At 45.1% G+C, this 19,127-nt stretch overlaps 5 protein-coding genes across 5 annotated transcripts; 3 read left to right on the top strand and 2 right to left on the bottom strand.

Annotated features, from left to right (window-relative positions):
• Nucleotides 1-660: 660 nt before the first annotated feature.
• On the bottom strand, nt 661-840 carry CCR75_000009 (uncharacterized protein; the record flags this gene model as incomplete). Its single annotated transcript, XM_067958117.1, has 1 exon — nt 661-840. The coding sequence occupies one exon, from the start codon at nt 838-840 to the stop codon at nt 661-663; it is 180 nt and encodes a 59-aa protein (XP_067823035.1).
• Nucleotides 841-7,919: 7,079 nt separating this feature from the next.
• On the top strand, nt 7,920-10,406 carry CCR75_000010 (uncharacterized protein). The gene is made up of 5 exons (XM_067958118.1): nt 7,920-8,091; nt 8,163-8,234; nt 8,306-8,502; nt 8,558-9,667; nt 9,753-10,406. Exons 3-4 carry the CDS (start codon nt 8,473-8,475, stop codon nt 8,870-8,872), a joined length of 345 nt encoding a protein of 114 aa, XP_067822540.1. The 5' UTR covers nt 7,920-8,091; nt 8,163-8,234; nt 8,306-8,472; the 3' UTR covers nt 8,873-9,667; nt 9,753-10,406.
• CCR75_000011 (uncharacterized protein) lies at nt 9,034-11,568 on the bottom strand (the record flags this gene model as incomplete). The annotated part of the gene is given in 4 exon segments (XM_067958119.1): nt 9,034-9,664; nt 9,749-11,098; nt 11,160-11,463; nt 11,481-11,568. 4 exon segments carry the CDS (start codon nt 11,566-11,568, stop codon nt 9,034-9,036), a joined length of 2,373 nt encoding a protein of 790 aa, XP_067822541.1.
• A 147-nt stretch (nt 11,569-11,715) lies between these two features.
• On the top strand, nt 11,716-13,896 carry CCR75_000012 (uncharacterized protein; the record flags this gene model as incomplete). Its single annotated transcript, XM_067958120.1, has 1 exon — nt 11,716-13,896. The coding sequence occupies one exon, from the start codon at nt 11,716-11,718 to the stop codon at nt 13,894-13,896; it is 2,181 nt and encodes a 726-aa protein (XP_067822542.1).
• Nucleotides 13,897-14,146: 250 nt separating this feature from the next.
• CCR75_000013 (uncharacterized protein) lies at nt 14,147-16,056 on the top strand (the record flags this gene model as incomplete). Its single annotated transcript, XM_067958121.1, has 3 exons — nt 14,147-14,382; nt 14,439-14,578; nt 14,643-16,056. 3 exons carry the CDS (start codon nt 14,147-14,149, stop codon nt 15,755-15,757), a joined length of 1,491 nt encoding a protein of 496 aa, XP_067822543.1. The 3' UTR covers nt 15,758-16,056.
• Between the last annotated feature and the right edge of the window lie 3,071 nt (nt 16,057-19,127).

Genomic DNA, 19,127 nt, shown 5'->3' on the forward strand with positions numbered 1-19,127 from the left:
TGCAATTTCACTACGCGTTTCATTACTGTTATCGATGCGCCTGTCGCTAGACGCATCGTCATCCTCGTTGCAGAGATGTCAAGCCCAACATATTTGAGCTTACGACCCTCTAGTGACTGGCGACGAATAAAGTTATGCGACGCTCCGCAGACCACTAGGGCTCTAAGTGACAAATCATTTGTCACTTTTAACTTCAAGGTGATGGGAAATATCACATCGCCAGGTGCAGAGACACATAATGATTGTGTGTCTGGAGCAACTTTAGTCAAGAGATTTGCAAATTCTCTTGTGTTTTCTGGATCAGTAGGGCGTTGCACCCCTACTGACCCCGACCGTTTTTTGGCGGTCCGCCTCGCTGGTGCAATTTCGCAACAACGTCGGATCCGCGACCGTTGCCCTTTTTTTACGGTCCAAAATTACGTTCAGTACCTTTCGGTGCTGGGCGTGGAGCACAGCGTAGTGTCCTAATTCTTGACAGCGATGCATTTCTGCAATTGCTTGTTTTTCGAAAAGCGAGGTTTCTCGCTTTTCGACCTCCCAGTTCGATCGAAAAAAACCAAGTGGACGATCGATTCAAGATAGTGCTGATCACCTCCAGATTAAGTGCAATGACGATGCAGGCGATGCATCACTGTCGCTGAACGATCCGGGCAAAGCGTTTCAAGTGCGCTCCTTGGCGTGCAATATAATTCCTTCGACTTGCCGGAATGACATCGATAGCGCGATGAAACCGACCGCCGGGTTGAACTGCAGCGGTTTGCGGATATTGATCCGTTCGAAAAGGTCCTCACCAGCATTATCCTCTGCGGCCTCCTCAAACAGTTTCTTAACGCGCTCCATAGTTGTCTTGACCAAATCGTCCTGGTAAAAAAACATGTGCAGGATGATGGTATTGACAATGGCCTTGTTTTGTGATTACTAGGCACACATAGCTCTGCATCCTGTAGGACGTGTAATTCTCGGATTTAACGCGCCCGTCACCCAAAACTAGTCGCGCCCTGGTACGCTTGCGCCTGCGGTCGCCGTCGTCTTCGCCTTCACGACCGAAATAAATACAGAACAGGCAGGACACCGAAACAACCGCTTTGGTGCGCAGATGCGGTCTGAGATTTTCAGCGCGTAAGTGACCTCAAGTGTTGAACGGAACGTAGTGCCGCGCGGCGTCGCCATCGATGACTGATGCATGAACGGCAGAGCGTTCTGTCAATGGATTGCTACAGACGGACGCTTGCTTCTGTTTTTGCAAAGTAATCCCCTAAATCTACACTACTATACGGCACGGCAGGCAAAATGGAAAGCTGCAATGCAAATAAGGGCACAAGGCAGATAGCTTCTAGATCTATTTACAACCGTTCTTCATTTTCGGGAAGTTATGACAAAACACGAAATAAGAGAGGCCTGATGTAACGGTGTCCCGTTACATATCTATTATTTATTTCTTCAAGAGGAAAATAATTAAGAAGTATAGTATCAATAGGGAACCGGTATAGGCACCCCCCCTTTTGGTATAGCCACACACCCTCCCCGTCTGTATTGAATAAAGACGTCATTCCACGGCATCAAAAATCATCATTTATTCCTTTTCAATCGTCTATAGATCCCCCCAAATTACATTTGGGAACCAGAGTAGCGTAATGGTAGCAACTTGTTGATAACTAGAATTCATATTGAGAAACCTTTATGCAGGCCTCCCAGCTTTAGTAGTTCAAAAGGCCTGCAAAAAGACTTCTCAATAATTGTGTAATTCTTTGTTTATAGCAAGATGCTTTCTCAACAAAGAAATTCCGAGCGAAAGCCGACAAACCTGAAAGATAAGGTTGTTGTGGCTAGCTTTCGTCCATGGTGGGTACAAAAAAAGACCACAAAGATTTGCCAATTTGAAAGGTAAGTATGCACTTCCGCAAAAATTGGCATCAGTAAAGTAAATTAAATTCATCCTTAGCTTGACAGCCAAAGACTAACTAACATGCATGCGCAAGAGCACACCTCCGAACCTTGTCGCTTATTTCCAGCTCAACTTCTCCCTCGTGCACGATTTGCTGCTCTTTCTTTTCGCTCCTCTTATGACTTGCCAATCAAGTGCGGGCGCTCTTGGCTTTTTCTCACCTGTTACAAACAGTACATCTAACATCGCCAAACGAAAACACGGTTTCCGATGCATTACACTTCTCTCATGTAGATAGTTAAGGTGTGTGGCTATTGCGATTAATGTAATCTAGGGGGTATGATGGTGCACCAAAGTCCAAAATGGGATCTAACGACGACTCTAAAGGAATAATTGTTATGGTTGCGATATAGCGAGGTGGTAAATTCCATCTAAAGCTAGATATTGGTGCGAGACCGATAGCAAACAAGTACCGTGGGACTCCGTCGAGTGACCCTCGTTGTAATAACGATACACTGAATGCTGAAAGCATTGTAGGCCTAAGGTCGAGTCATCAAGGGTGAAATATCCCTGAAATACGTGGAGTGACACGTCTAAGTCCACCGAGTATGTTCGGCCGAGGTGTCACCATACTGAGTGTCAATAATGATACTATTGGCGGTTCGCCAGGGTATTTTGGGTCAAACCCTTCTAATGCACGTGAAGCGACACGTAAACTTTCGCTGGATATGGAATTGAGTTACCTAACTCCTTGTCGGATGTCAAATTAGACATCACGTCTGGAATAGAACCAATACAGGCTGGAATGTTCGGGGACGTGAATGTCCCGGCCCTAAGAAGCGTATTGTCTATACTCCAAGACAGGGAAGACGCGAAGCGTTTATACCCTCACAAAGTGATACGTATGAGCAATTACACACGCTTGTAAATGGAGACCTGTATCATTGAGGGAGAAGTTAGCCCTGCGGCAATCCCTTCGTTACATGCTCTTTTAGAGCTAGACGAAATGTCTATTGATGAGTGCGGTCGAGCCTTAAAGGCTGGTGACTTTTCTGAAATGGTGGTCATTCGACCAACAATTGAGTCAAACTCATCATTACTTCTAGACGAAGCTGTCTTAGATGACACAAAAGCTGCACTTAGTGCGCGAAATGGGTCATCGATCCTTAAAGATCCTACAGATCCCTTTTATTCCTTGATTAAGGAATACCAAGATGTGGTATGTAATAATCCACCATCTATTTTACCTCCGGATAGAGGTGTTCGTCATGAAATTGACTTAGTTCCGGGAACCAAATACTGTGTTACAAGACAATGGCCATTACCAAGGGAGCAGTGTGACGTCATTGACGATTTTTTCCGTGCTAAGCACGAGGCTGTAATGGTACGAGAGAGCAAATCTCCTCATTCGACACCGACATTTTGTGTCAAAAAGCCAAATGGTAAATGGCGCATTGTACATGCTTTTAATAAGCTTAATGCTGTCACTATACCAGCACAAACCCCCGTTCCTAGAAAGGATGTTCTTCAGAATAATATGGTTGGATGTACAATGTACAGTGCATTGGACTTAGTCGATGGTTACTAGTAATTTCTCATGCGAGCTAGCGATATCCCGCTTACAGCGGTTAGCACCCCAAGCGGCATGTTATGGAAGTGGCTGGTTATGCCACAAGGGCTTTCCAACGCACCGGCAACATTTAATCGTCTAGTGGCGTACCTGTTTTGCCCTCATCGAGGTTATGCACAGACTTATTTCGATAACATTTTTGTCCATAGTCGTGCGGAGCAGGGTCGGTCGGATATGGAAAACCATTTCGACCATTTGCGAGCAGTGCTCGAGTGCATGCGCACAATCAAATTGTATGCCAATGCATCTAAATGCATTTTTGGCGCAGATGAAATTCCTTTTTTAGGATGCTTCATTGGAAAGCGAGGCGTTAGAGCGGAACCCGCTAAGGTAAAAGCCATAGTAAATTGGCCGTTTCCTAAAAACCAAAATTATTTGCGTGAGTGGTTGGGTCTTGCCAATTATTAACACAAACATAGCGAAAATTACGCTGATATGGCTAGGCCGTTATCTAATCTCCTTAAAAAGAATACAGAATGGTGCTGGATTATCACCCAAAATAATGATTTTCGAGCAGTCAAGGATAGTCTTATCCATGCCCCGATTCTGGCACTGCCAAATCCAAATTGGCCTTTCAGTGTCGTCTGTGACGCATCAGATTTTGCCATTGGCAGTGGTCTGTTACAAACAGATGTTGATGGACACGAACGTGTTATTGCGTTAGAGTCTAGACAGCTTAAAGCTGCGGAAAAGAACTACCCCAGTTCATGACAAAGAGTTACTTGCTATGAAGTATGCTCTCGTCAAATTCAGTGTTCATCTGCTCGGCCCTAAACCGTTTGTGATATATACAATCACGCGTCATTACGCACGGCGACTAAGTCGCCCCATCTCTCACAGAGAATGGCCCGATGGCTATCATTATTCGCGGATTACAACATCGAGGTGAAATATAAGCCTGACAAGCAGATTGCTTTGGCTGATGAGTTATCACGCAGGCCGGATTATGAGCTCTCTCATTTAACGTCTATAATGTCGCCTATTACTGATTGATCCGTTCGGCTTTCGCAAAGGATGAACAGTGTGTAGCTCTGCTACGGGCTCTAAAGAGCACTGAATCGGGCTTTAGATTGTCGGCACGTTTGCGTGCAAGGTTACATCGATTTTCTATCGATAACAACCTGTTGCTTTATTGCACAGACATCGCGGCCCTCCGCGTGTCGTTGTTCCTCATGTGATGACTTGAAGTACCGAATCTTCTATGAGGCACACGATAATGTCCTTGGTGGTAATATCGGTAGAGAAAAGACCTACGGCTCTATAAGCCAGAGCTATTGGTGGCCCAAACTTTTTAAATGGTTCAGCACATATGTTCGCACATGCGAAACGTGCTAACGGGTTAAATCCTCGGCGCATGCTGCTGCGCCACTGGCGAGTCTTCCCGTCCCCATAGGTTGCTGGGAGTCCATTAGTATGGATTTTGTTTTCGGTCTACCGAAAGATTCAGCCGGTAACTCCGGTATAGTGGTCTTTGTTGACCGATTGAGCAAAATGGCTCACTTAGCGGCCGCGCCGGATTCCATTGATGGTGAGGGTACAGCTAAGCTGTTTATCGATCGCGTGTTTCGACAACATGGTTTGCCAGTGGCAATTGTCTCTGATCGGGATCCCCGTTTCACGAGTAAATTCTGGAAATCAATTTTCCGAGTGCTTGGCACCAGATTGGATATGTCCACTGCGGACCATCCGCAGACCGATGGTCAAACTGAACGTGTGAATCGCGTCACTGAAGACGTTTTACTTCTTCACTGACGGGCAGCGTGTGTGCTCAGACACCAAAGCGCTGGAGATCAATGCTCCCAGTGGTGGAGTTTGCGTTAATAACGCCGTTCATGCCTCTGCAGGCCCTTCTCCGCTCTATATAAACGGTCTTACCCACCCACGCGTTCCATTAACGATACCACTGCGTGGTTCAGGGCTTGGTGAGGGAGAATTAGCCGATAGGCTTGCTGATATCAGCCCTGTTACAGTTCGGAAACAAGTAAGCGAGTTTCTCGCGACGCGATCTAGTGTCTTAAGACATGTAAGGGATGCGATGACGGATAGCCAAGAGAAACAAAAAGAACAAGCAGATGCCAAAGTGCAGAAGTTGTATTAATTCTTACATGGTCGGAGACCGAGTTTTACTATACTAAAAACCTACCTACTAACTTGGTTTCCACGGTCTTCATGACCGAATTGCGCCCGCGTTTATTTGACCATTTACGGTCGTGGCCAAGAAGGGCCTAGCTTACACGCTAAACCTTCCTGTTCCACGTCGGCTTGCTTAAGCCATATTGGGACCCTTACTACGTGGATTTAAAGGCGCTTGCGGCGAGACAGGCAATCATGCCGTAGATTGCTGCATCCTCACCAGGTTGTCCAGCTGGCCCTCTAAACGAGGTTGCTGACCTCCAGCTGCTAAAGACGGCTCTGAGCTGCCTCAAAGGAGCTCTCAACCCGAGGAAGGACTTCACTCAGAAGTTGCACCTCGTGCTTTAGGGCATCAAATGCCTCCGCTAATATTCGACCCCCTTCCGCGCTGCTTGCGCGGGAGAGGGCTTTCAAGTTTCACGTAGAGAAATTTTTAAAGCGACGTCGTCGTACGGGCCAAGACCAGTGTCTGGTGAAGTGGCTAGGGTCCCCTCTTCTGAAAACTCTTTGGAGCTCGAGGTACCTCTTTGGCAAGATTGCCCGTACGCCGTTGACGTTTTTGAGCGCCAAGCACAGGGTCAACACGCGTCAAACGACGCTATCCACCACTAAACGTGGGATTAGGTGGATCTAAAGCCTCAGTGTGGCTTCGATCCATGGTTGTACGGTCAGCCGAAGCACTGAAATATCGGCTAGGCCTTTCTTCGTTTTGTGGCATAAATGCCGAACGTAACTGGCCTTTGGCCTTAAGCTTAGCGAAATTGAAGCGAAGCTTCCATCCCAAACGAACATCACCTCTATCCGCAGACTCTCTGATATTCCAAATATTACGAAGTCGGCGGGCCCGGTGGACCCAGTTCTCAAATGAGATTTCGTTTTCACTTCTTGTTTCGTTTGGAAACAAATGATCGGAATTTCTTTCATGGAGGTCACTGAAGCCCCACGCGCTTGACCACGTAAACGCGTCAGATACTGACTTCGAGCCACTACCTTTGGCGTAAGGTATCGCTCATGAATATCGATGCGAGCAGCGATCTCCTCCGGCGTATTCGCCGGGTCACCAAAGATCCAGATGCCCAAGCTGTGACCCGCTATCTATTTGAGACGCTCGTCTGCACTAAGCGGAGTGAATCTATATTCACTATGAGCTTTAGCTTTCGCTATCTCGGCAGCCCGACGACGAGCTCTTCCCTCTATGAGGATTATCGGCTCTTGCTTTTCATCGAGCGGATTCGTAATGATATTTGGACTCAGGGTCCCGTGTCCTGCTCAATGCAGTTAAGACATCAGCGGCACCACGTTCTAGGAACGGATTCGGGGCCCGCCGACGTTCATCCGGAGGAGAAGGCGTGAGAGAACGACGCTCTTTCTCCTCCTCTTCTGATGGAAAGTGACTTTCAAAGTCCACCATTCCCTCATCGTCGAGGAAGGCGCTAAGAGTCTGTAACTCACGCTTGATTGTCATGAGACAAAGGAAAGAAAAACACAACCGAACCGTTAGCTGTTTAGGCTCCAACCTCAAAGAGGAATTGAAGCGAACGTGTCACTCGGTGTCAACAGTCTGATGGGGGGGGTGTAATGGGGCACACATCGGTTGGAGAACCGTTGTTGTGGTACATTTACTTTATGGGTAAAATACCCTTTTACCTAATTTTAAAATAGTTACTTAAATATCATTTGTTATGGGTAACAAATGTGGTCGCCGCCAGATATAAATCTGGCGGCCAAAATCTATTTTTAAATTAGCTAGGGTAAGGATCTTAGATTTAAATAATTAAATAAACTGCAGTTCCCCTTTTGATCTTATAGCGTTAAGTGCCTTTCTAAGGCTTGCGCATTGATCTGTAAGAGATAGAAGCCTTTCTAAGGTATATCCTTTTGGACACTAGTTGCCACTTGGTTCCACGAACCCCTGAATTCCTTGAACTACGATTCCTAAAGCTTTAATTGCTTGTACGACTCCCTGAGTTGCTTAATTCATTAGTTCTATAGAACTAAGTGATTCTCTGAGTCTGAAAGTCCTCCTCTGACTTTAGGAGCGAGGTAGCTCCGCTACATATATGATGTGAACCGGGAGGTTAGATCCGATATATTACCATTGGTATTCATTGGCTATTTTTCTATTATGACACCTTCACCATTATTAAGTAGTGGAGGTGGCAAAATTGTGATCATGTCTGTGGCCGTAGTAGTTTTGTCTGTGGCCGAAGTAGTTTTGCTGTGGCCGTAGTATTAATTTACAGCGGCGCCTAAATATTATTATCACACGTATCCATGAACAACCCAAACCTTAGTGATGCCGATATAAGGCGAGTTAATCAAGAGCTCGAAGAGCGCCACTACGAGTTCCGGTCCAACTGCAATGAAGGCGAAGGTGATGCTAGCGCCTGCCACAGCTGGGGCGAATGGCTTTCCGTCGTGGATAAGAATTACAAGGATGCAGGTGACGATGACAGCTTTCAAACTCGTTCGATTGGCCTTGCTTAATATAATTGTGACAATGTATCACCCAAGCCGCAATGTACGAGCTAAATTGCTCTAGAAATGATTACCCGGCATCGTGCTTTAATCTTGGACGACTGAAATGTAAGCGACGTTGTGGCTGCGTTATGAGCAAACAAGGGTTGTCCGACAAACTCACTAATTGTGGTCGCTAGTGGCTGGCAAAGGCGTGGGGCAAAATGATTTCGACGCATTAAAGCTCTTCGGTATGCAAATTTAATCGATATGTTGCTTTGTGGAATTATGTAGTACAACAACTCCTCTCTGCTTAGAAAAATCGTGTGCAGGTGGTCACGCAGCTGGTTGCCATCACGTTGGATTCATGCGTATACAAGGCATCGGATGCGAAAAGGTTAAATATATTTACACAAACATACGCTAACGTGCTAATTTATAATTTGATTCAGAATTTTACTCAAGCTCTTGCGGCATTTAAGGAAGGATGTAAACGCGACGATGCCAACAGCTGTAATCGAGTTGCGACCATGTACATGTCGCCAGCACTTGACAGCCCAATCAAGCGCGATATTCAGCAAGCCAAAGCGTATTTAGAGAAAGCTTGCGATGCCAATTTTGCTCCAGCGTGCCACAATTTGGCTGTAATGTACAAAAAGGGCGATGAGAGTATTCAAAAGGACCAATTTAAGTATGAAGAGTACCGCGTAAAGACGGAAAAGCTTATTGATCAGGCGGGTGGCATCTCCTCCATTAAGTCTTCGTAACATGCATATCATACAGTACAATTGCTACGGCAGGACAACCTCCTCATTAGCGAAATCATTACAGCTTGAATTATTCTCATTTTAATTAATGGGGTTAAGTCGACATAGGATAGGTGATTTGCTTGCATCAATAATGATGGTGTGAAGGAAGCAATATCGATCTAAGCTTCTTCTTTAACAAGCACAGTCAACTGATTCTTTGCAGAGTAGCGACGGGTTGGAGCCATAATCGAATAAGCATTACATAATTGCGCATCTATATCGTTCACGAGTCGCCGACATGGCAATTTCTTAAAAGATTTAAGATCTTTCATTACTTTGGCACCGTTTGAGGAATCACTCGGTTGCTTTGTTTCCGTCGCGGCTCCAAAAGTTGCCGTAGCCTGCATTCTGATCCCCTGACTAATTTCAGATTCCACCTTCGCCTTTGATTTAACACTGTTTTGCAAATTGGGTTTTATCTCCTCCATGGGGACCCATTCTTCCTTAATTATCTTGCTAACGACGTTTTCGCAGCTTGCCATTTTTGACAAGACCTCCGAGGACAGTGTTTCGGAACGATTTTGTAAAGCTTGCTGAACTTGTATAAATTTTTTGTTGGATAATCTGGTACTATTGGCTGGAGTACCAAATCGACAGGACATTTGATCAAGCTGTGCGAGACAAGCTCTTACACGTTCTTCAATCACATTTTCATGATGCTGAAATCTACTTTTAATGAATTTGTGGCAAGGGATTGTGCTGTAGCTACCAGAGACTGTTGAACAAGGCGACGCCACTTTGTTTGCCGCACTTGCAAATCGAAAATAAACACAAAAACACAGCCAGCGGTAAGATAAATGCAATGAAAAGTTCCAAATAAAACAACGTAGTTACCTATGAGTACGTTCAGATGTATTGTCCAAAAGAAATTGACCGATAATTTCATCTGATTTCTGTGTAATTGACTCAGAAAGTTTTCCTTGGCAGGCAGTGATAACGGTTTTTTCGTCAGCTGCTGAACCATGCAAAATTGGCTCAGATACCTTAGCGATAGATGCTAATGCATTGTCTTTACCAAGATCGTCCACTATATATATGCGTGACTCGACGCCTTCCAAAAAAGGCGCTGGCATTGTATCCTCTGTTTGAACTTTCACATCCGTTTTATTACTCCTTGTTGGATTTGTACATATGTCCTTACACACCACTAGTTCTTGTAAGATTGCACAGCTGCGATTTACGACTGTCTGCACTGCTTTATTAGCCCTTAAAGTTTGCTCCATTTGAGATCTTTTGTCGGGTAGCATAGTGGAGAGGACCTCACGTTGTTGGAAATCGTCCGTCTGTATATTCTTAGAGATCATACAAGGTCGCTCCGTTTGCGAGCTCGCTGCTTGGCGATGAACACAACAGGCCTCTCGTGACAAAGCCAGCTTAGCCGCTAATGCTTTCTTTTTTCTTAGAGCGGACAGGTGCAGGGCTTGAACTTGTGTCAGTTCTCGACGTGCTGATGTCAGCTCAGCCTTGTCTTTCTCGATAATTTGTTGCAAGTTGATTATCTTTGCGTCCGCCGCTTCATCACATTTATGTGGTAAAGGGCAGATTACATCGATCGTGCTTTCAAGCATCTGCTTTTTCGTTGTAAGAGATTGGATTTGAACTTTTAGATCACTAAGCTCATCCTCGGCTTCTTCCTTCTGCAAATACATTTTGTCCAGTAGCTGTTGTAAGTCTTCACGCTGTTGCTCCATTTTCAGCTGACCGGATTTGATTTCCTCTAATTGTTTAGAATCTATGAGCTGTCGCTTGTACATCTGCATCACTTTTTCTGCCTCCTCTTGAGCAAACGAGCGCAGTCGCCCTTCATGTTCATGTAGTGCTCGTTCAATCTGCGCAACAATTTTATGCATCACAGCCTCAGGTGCTGCTGCAATCGCAGTTTTTTCTGTGTTCTCTTTTAAATCCGCATCAGTAAATCTTCGCTGTATTTTAACCGGTGCAAGCGTCTCTAACTCAACACTCTTTCTTCCATGTCGGCGCACAATATGCGTCTCCAAATATTCTGCTGACGAGAAATAAATTCCACAAAATTTACACACGCAAGCTTCATGACCTGCAAAATTCATTTTGCCATTATTAAGCCCACTAATCGCTACTGACTGACGTTGCTTTTGATGTGTCTGTCTCTCTGAAATTAACTCAGTCAGCAATGTCTTGAACTTCACTACTGCCGACGGCGAAGCTCTAAAGACACATCAGTAATCAAGCATTTATCAAGCTATCTAAATAATAATAATAATAATACCCGTGTATTTGCAATAATTTCGCAATATTTTTCAGAACTTGGCGCAATTTTTCCACTTGCTTATCGCAACTACGAGCCCTGACTTTCCACTTCTGTAAGCTCAGTATTATCTTATTTCGCTCCTGTTCCAACAACCGCAATTCTTGGTGCAGTGACTTTAGCATGTCACTGTCACCCGCTCGCGCAGAAAGCAAATATTCCATGGCCAGCTGCAAGATGTGAACGAGGAACCAAGCGTCGCGCGTCTTGGGGTTCCTCGAGGTACTCGGTAGTCGCGCAAATGTTATGTGAAGAGCATACGGCTCTAGTATGCTGGATTACCTTGCTGCATCACGTCAATTACGTCCAAATCTCGAAGTAGGCTCCAATTGAGCTTTTCGCTGCGATCTCGCCAGCAGAATCGCTGCATGTTTGCTAGATTTCATAAATTAGAGCTGCAATTGGCTAACCGTTCTGACGTTAATGAACATAAACTGATTAATTGGTTTTGGCCAATCGTAATATCCTGCTCTATTGGCTGGTGTCTAGCAACAGATAAAAACACTTTTCGTCCAGAATGGCTGCTCTTGCAGCTTCGTCTCTTAATGGTGTCAAAATATATAACTTATCATCCGGTAAAACGCTGCCGCAATGGCTTGCTGAGAAGGGCGGCAATCGGAAGGCGCTAGCAAAAGACGAGGAATACCGTCGGCGCGTGGAACTTTTGCAAGATTTTCACTTTCGGGCAGGCTCTCAGCGTGTGCGCATGTCCCCAGATGGCAACTATGTAGTGGCTACAGGCTTGTACCCTCCTTTGGTCAAAGTTTACGATGTGCGCGACTTAAGTCTAAAGTTTGAGCGCGGATTGGACGCCGAGATAGTACAGCTCGAGGTATTGTCGAGTGATTTTGGTAAGCTCGCTTTCCTGCAGGCCGACCGATCCGTGGCCTTCCATGCGCCGTATGGTACACACTACAGCATGCGCATTCCAAGATTTGGTCGAGACATGACGTATCACCGAGAAAATTGCGAACTATACGTGGCGGCGTCGGGTTCTGACATTTATCGCATTAATCTGGACCAAGGCCGCTTTGTGGCTCCACTGGAGCTGCAGACACAATTCTTAGCTGCAAATGTTGTGGACCTTAATCCAATTCATCAACTGTTGGGCGTCGGCTGTGACGATGGAATTGTTGAGATGTTTGACACGAGGAACCAGCAACGAGTAGGGAGTCTAGATATTGCAGCACAGTACGCAACGAACTCAAACAAGCAGTTTGAGGTTACAGCGCTAAAATTTGATGACGATGGGCTGACATTTGGTGTCGGAACAACTGAAGGACAGTGTCTGCTGTACGATCTGCGGTCCTCGCGTCCATTGCTAGAGAAGCACCACCAATATGGACTCCCAATTGTAAACCTACAATTTCACGACTACGCGCGAAAAGTTGTTTCATCAGACGCCAAGGTGATCAAGATTTGGGACCGTCGGGATGGTGCTGTGTTTACAAACGTTGAAACGCCGGCGGAGATTAAGGATGTGTGCGTCGTGGAAGGATCTCAGGGAAAGTCCGGCGTACTGCTTGTGGCTGGTGAACAGGAACGTATAATGAGTTACTATATTCCAGAGTTAGGCATCGCTCCGAAGTGGTGTTCGTTCTTGGACTCACTTACAGAAGAGTTGGAGGAAGAGGCGCAGTCCACAGTATACGACGACTACCGTTTCGTCACCCGTGCTGATATTGCCTCGTTTGGGCTTGATCACTTAGTAGGCACGCCGCTGCTTAAGGCATATATGCACGGATTCTTTATGAATGCTCGTCTATATAATAAGGTTAAAGCTGTGGCAGAACCTTTTGCATACGAAGAGTGGCGTAAGAAAAAGATTCAAGAAAAAATTGAATCGAAGCAGGCTAACCGTATTACTATCCCGCGCCGATTGCCCAAGATCAATCGCGCCACAGCTGAGCGGATTCTGCAAAACGAAAGCAAACGAAAAAAAGGCAATACTCAAGTCGGCGATGAGACCAACTCCGACCAAAATTTCTCGAACCCGCTTCGTGACGAGCGTTTCTCGCGGATGTTTACATCATCAGATTTTGAAGTTGACGAAGAAAGTGAGGCGTACCGTATGCTTCATCCAAGCGCAGCTAATACGCGGCAGAAGCTCAAGCAGCAGGAAGACATGGACAGTGATGCTGGCACCGACGATGAGGCTGCTGACGACGAGGTGAGTGATCGGTTTGCCCGTGTGATCGACGATGATGAGGAAGAAAACACACTTGAAGGAAGTCCGAGTGACGAGTTTTCAGACGAGGGGCAAGAAGTTCAGCAGCCGGCGGCGAAGCGGACTTCTCCGAAAGAAAAACGGAGACCTCCCCCCAAGTTTTATGAAATTGCAAATGGCGAGAAGGTGGGTGATCTCATGTCTTTCGGATCCTCAAGTGATCGTGCTGCACAACGCGAGAGAAAAGAATTGGCCAGGCTGCCACTCGCAAAGCGATTAAAAATTCAGCGTATTCATGAAAGCGAGCGTAGTGCTTTTAAGAAGGCGGAAACTACTGATGGCGGCTATATCCGTGAAATGTCCTTCGTGCCGCAGGCGGATATGCGCAAACTACATCGTGCTTCAAAGCGCGAAGGAAATGGCGCGGACCAGGATGACTCGGCATTTGGAAATGATAAGCGGCGGAAAAAGCGTGGAGTTGGTGATTTAAGGCTTTCGAATCCTTCAGGGCGAGGCCATTTCCGCAGATAAATCTTGGAACATTCTTTGTTTCTTACCTTTAGCTAATTATTGCTTAAACCCACCCCTCAGTGAAGTTCGCAACGAAGATGCGAGGACAAGAAAGCGTACCATCATAAAATAGTATTTTCTATATTTTGACAATCAAGAACAAGCCTGACGAGAAAATAAAATCTCCTAGACGAAATATTAAAACCAAGGGACTCACAAAAGTAAACATGCAAAATTGCTTTTGAAGCAGAATATAAAACTTATTTGAAACATGCAGTATTTGTTAATCTCAATTCTGACGACCTGGCTGCACATGCCGCTCTTAGCGCAGCGTGTGGCTGTGCTTACGGACGTGGAAGGAAACTGGCAATACGTTCGTAACGTTGTTAGCCAATCCGCTTGTTTGAAGCTGACAATAAGAGCTCGTGAGGAAACCCTGGAACTGCGCGATGACTGCATGCTAATATTTGGAGGCGACGCGGGTGACAAAGGGAATAATACACTCAAGTGAGAAATCGCTATATTAGGTTGAGTTGTAAACAATGACACAAGAAAAATTGCAGATGTTACGAGCAGCTCGTAAATTTGAAAAAGCGCCACCAGGACCGAGTCATACTTCTTGTGGGTAACCGCGACGTAAACAAAATACGGCTTACGTCGGAGCTTGATGATAGTGAAATGAATTTGAGCTATATGGCCAAAGGTTGGTGTTTTTAAGAATTAAAACTGACTTGATGAACTGTCATACTATTATTATGGATGCACAGAAACTTTGGATGGACCGACGTGGGTGCCAAAGGACAAACGTTTGACGCTAAAAAAATTCTTAAACGATCAAATCAACTGTACGACACTTGACGCAAAGGAGAGTGCGCTTGATGCGGTCAATACTAAGACAAATCGACTTAAATGGATGCTCGATCACACGATGGGGGCTCAGGGAGATTTTGAGCGACGTCGGGCTGAGCTTTATTTGAATCAAGCGAATCATGACGAGGAAATTACGGATGAAATTGTTATGAGTTCGTACGCCGATAGCATCCGCGAGGATGGTGTGCTACGTGAGTATTTATTACAAGGCAGCTTGGCTTTTGTGATGCATCAGACACTGTTTGTGCATGGTGGAATCATTGACGGTGACAAGGATGCCAGCTTTTCTGCACTTGGTTTCGTTCCTAATGAACCATTAAAGCGCTTCGACTCAGTTCTGGAGTGGGTTAAACACCTAAATGCATGGTATCGAGAACAAATTCAGGAATGGATTGATCATCCAACTTGGAATGAAGATCGCTCTTCTCGCGGTGGGAATAAATTGATACGTTATGTTGAGCCTGGTTATGCTAATAGTGTTGTTATGGGCCGTCACTTATTGCCCTCGGGAATGCCGACTTTAATGCCAGACGAAATCGTGTCGCTGCTTTCGAATAGTGGTATTCGACGTATAATTATGGGACACACACCTCACGGCAATTGCCCGACAGTCGTCAAGCACCCATACAAGCAACACGGCACGTGTGCAGAAGGCCGCAGCAGTGACGTGGTAGCATTTGAAGATGTGATTATGTGTGATACAAGCTACAGCGACATTCGAGCACCAGACAATCGCGGTAGTGCTGCGTCAGAAATTGTAGTCGATGCAACTGGGCGTGTTAGCATAAGTGGCGTATTGGAAGATGGGCGACATATAAAGTATGATCCAGACGTGGATCCATGGGTCGGTCGCTGGCTTCAAGATGGTAGAATGGTCAAGGCTCGACTTGTTGACGATGAGGCACGTGATACAGCAACGTATTTGATTTTTCACGTGGAAAATGGCTACGAATACACGTATAAGTACCTTACTGCTACGGAATTGCATCGAATTGGATTAAAAAGGTTATAAATTTGTAAGATAGCTAATAATTAATCTGTTGCATTTTTATCGCCTAGACGCGCAATTGCAGGCATGCAATTAAAATTGCGATTTTTTTCAAATTAAGCGGGACATCTGCGCAGCTATGGGATCGTTCAACATTTTCTCTAATCACAAGAATTCCGAAGAAACGTACCTTTGCAAACTGTTCAAAACATGAATCTTTATTGGCATGTGCCTTATAGGCTGGCAATTGGTTACATAAGCATTATTTCCTATGAGTAATAATTGAATTTATGTTCTGTGAAAGGGACTAAGCAAAAAAGTACAAATAATTATCTTTATTGATTATTCGAGTTAATAAATTCAATATTACCAATTTTGGTAATATTGATGGAATAAGACTTTGATTTTATTGATTGGTGCGCAAAGAGGAGCCATGCATAGTTTGTATTATTAATACAATAAAGTCAGAAGTAGATAGAAGATTGTTATGTAGGAGCTTAATATATAAATAAATTTTACTTTTTCTCAATTCTGAAAGCCTCAAAACTAACCTTTGGTAGCTAAGACTACTTAGCTACCTGTAATCTTCCAATGAACGTAATGTACGTGAAGTAACCGAGCCACCCCATCTTCACTGTAATCAGTGTGGGTTATCTAGTACTGTTAATAGGACTAGCAAAGGGTGCCATGTTACATCTGGTAGCACTTCGTAGTCCGTTCAACGGCCAAAGCATGTTTTATCCAACATGGACATGTTGGATGAAGAACGAGAAAGCTTTCAAGACCCTCAAGAAGGCTTTCACGCAACGCGTGAAATATTCTGAGCTCGGTCATAAGCGGGCCAGCCGTTAGCGCAATGTTGTTCGCTCTACAAAGAGACGAGCAAAATCCGGCAATAGCCGAGTTCACTTAGCATGAACTCGACGGGGCCCAAGAGAAAGTAGCCTTGCTTCACCAGCAAGGCTCTCAACAAACAGAGATGTTGAGATCAGGGAGTCAACAATGTTGAGACATCAGCATTAAGATGCTGCTAGTGAGCCGACGCTTCCGCGTGGACCCGGAAGAAATACTATAGAAATCTCTAAGTTTAAGGCAACCAAAGCGACTCCCTTTTAATATGGCTCGTCGTATTAGACGAAGCGAAAGAAGGATTTCAGCCTGAAACAGGCTTTCATCCACTAGGGTGCATATCGTCCATTGAATACGACAAAAAAACAGAGGTTCAGAACCCATGGACCTCTCGTATGTAGAGAGCGAGAAACCTCGCTCTTCAAATTACAAACGATTACAAAAATGTAATCGTTGCTAAAAAATGGGTCACTACGCCTTTGACTGTAGTGCCCCAAAGCCAGTGCCAAATAACACTGAGCGAAAGGACCGACCTCTCGGTAGGAATAGCGGAGGACGCGGACCCGACGTGTTGCGAAACCGCAACGGCGAGGCGAATCGTAAGAAAAACGGTCGGGGTCAGTAGGTGCGGAGCGCCCTACTGATCCAGCAACGTCAAAAGAATTTGCAGGCCTTTTGACCAAAGTTGCTCCTGACACACAAACGTTGTGTGTAACTGCCCCAGGGATGAGGTTAACCTCATCACCCTTGCCACTTAAGTCCCTAGTCAATTGTGGGGCGTCGAATAATTTTATTAGACGCCAATCGCAAGAAGATGGCAAACTCGAGTTTATTGAGCGCAATCCCTCTCTAACGAGGATGACAGCGCGCCTAGCAATAGGTGTATCTGTACAGTAAGAAACATCTAGTTGACATCCAATACACGTTACAGGGAAAACAGTACGATGATGATATATTGTACTTGATTTGGATGACAAATTTGATGTCATCCTTGGATTACCATGGCTCATAAAGTACTAGCCATGTATAAATTAGCAGCATCAATCCTATCTCTTGTTCATCATCTGGCCAACTGATGAACGTCTTGGAGCGTCCACAAGCGTGTGCATGCCCTGCGAGTGCGATGGCATCACTTGTGGATCAGTCGTTAGCATGACTGCACAAGACCTCAGTGAAAATACCCATCAAACTGTGGAGTTAGATTTCGACGGCTGTGCACAAGCACAGACCCCGCTAAAGGTTCACCATTGTGACGTGGACATAGTTACCGATGGCTGTACACAAGCACAGGCAGCGTCGAAGTTCGACCACTTGAATAAGTTGAGTGATACGAAATAAGGATGCTAACTTGTAATGCAACATCCAACAGAATTTAAAATGCCTGTCTATAAGAGCCAGTGCGAATGTCTTTGATCGACTGGATGGTAGCGCAACCACAGCTAGAGGCAGTTAATGAGGATACTCCTAAATAAAGCTCGAGAGAACAAATCCCCAAGAATTTGTGGGAATAAGTTCCCAGAAACCTGTGGTCAAAGGCTCCCAGTACCTTTGGAAATAAGTTCCAAAGGGAAAAGTGAGACAATAAATGTCTTAGTAAACAATGGATCAAGTGAAGGCACTTTTACGCTTGATCTAGTAGCGCTTCGAATTCAAATTCGGTGCTAACTCAATTACTAACGCTTCAACCGAAACGGTTCTTGCGTGATCTGCGTAGTGGCAAAGTCAAGCAGATCTGCGTACTTGACACAGATGACAACTACGTGGCCGATATTCGGTCGGAAATAGTATTTTCTAAGAGCGAACGGGTTCTCAGCACCTCATCGATGGACGAAAGAGTCCACGGTAAGAAGACTCCGATTGAAATTTTTACGTCCCATCGTGGGAATTTTTGAAGACAAACCCCCTTTATTAAGGATTTTATAGAATTTAAGGATATCCTTCCTGATCAGTACTGTACGGGTTGCCTAAGGATAAAGGCACTCGACACGAAATCGACTTAATTTTAGTTTCGAAACAATTTGTCATGAAGCAGTGGTTATTGCTTCGTGTATTAGCGATCGATATTATATCTACCGATCGCTTAGCAGCAGGCCATGTGAGGGATTCAACCTCTTTACATAGCTCTCCGACCTTCTGTGTGTGTAAAGCAACAAAGGATGCCGGATTGTGCACGATTTCAAAAAATCGGACGCCGTAACGGTATCGTCTCAAACGCCGATACCGCGATAGGACGTAATCATTGATTGTATGTCCAAGAGTACTATATTTTCGTCGATGGATCTGATGGATGGATTCTATCTGATACCAATGCGTGAACAAGAAATCCCGTTCACAGCATTAAGCACCCTAAGCGGTATGCTATGGGAGTGACTAGTCATACCATAGGGACTTGGTAGTGCCCCTGCGACTTGTAACAAATGTGTAGCCAATCTGTTAAGATCGGTGCGGGATTTCGATTCGAGTTTTTTTATAAAATATCTACGTTCAATGGAGAACCATGAATGGAAAGTCGGTCGTTGAAGTATATCGGACCCACGTTCGAAAA

Source organism: Bremia lactucae, linkage group LG1 (genome assembly GCF_004359215.1).
Source record: "Bremia lactucae strain SF5 linkage group LG1, whole genome shotgun sequence".
Classification (NCBI taxonomy): Eukaryota; Oomycota; class Peronosporomycetes; order Peronosporales; family Peronosporaceae; genus Bremia; species Bremia lactucae.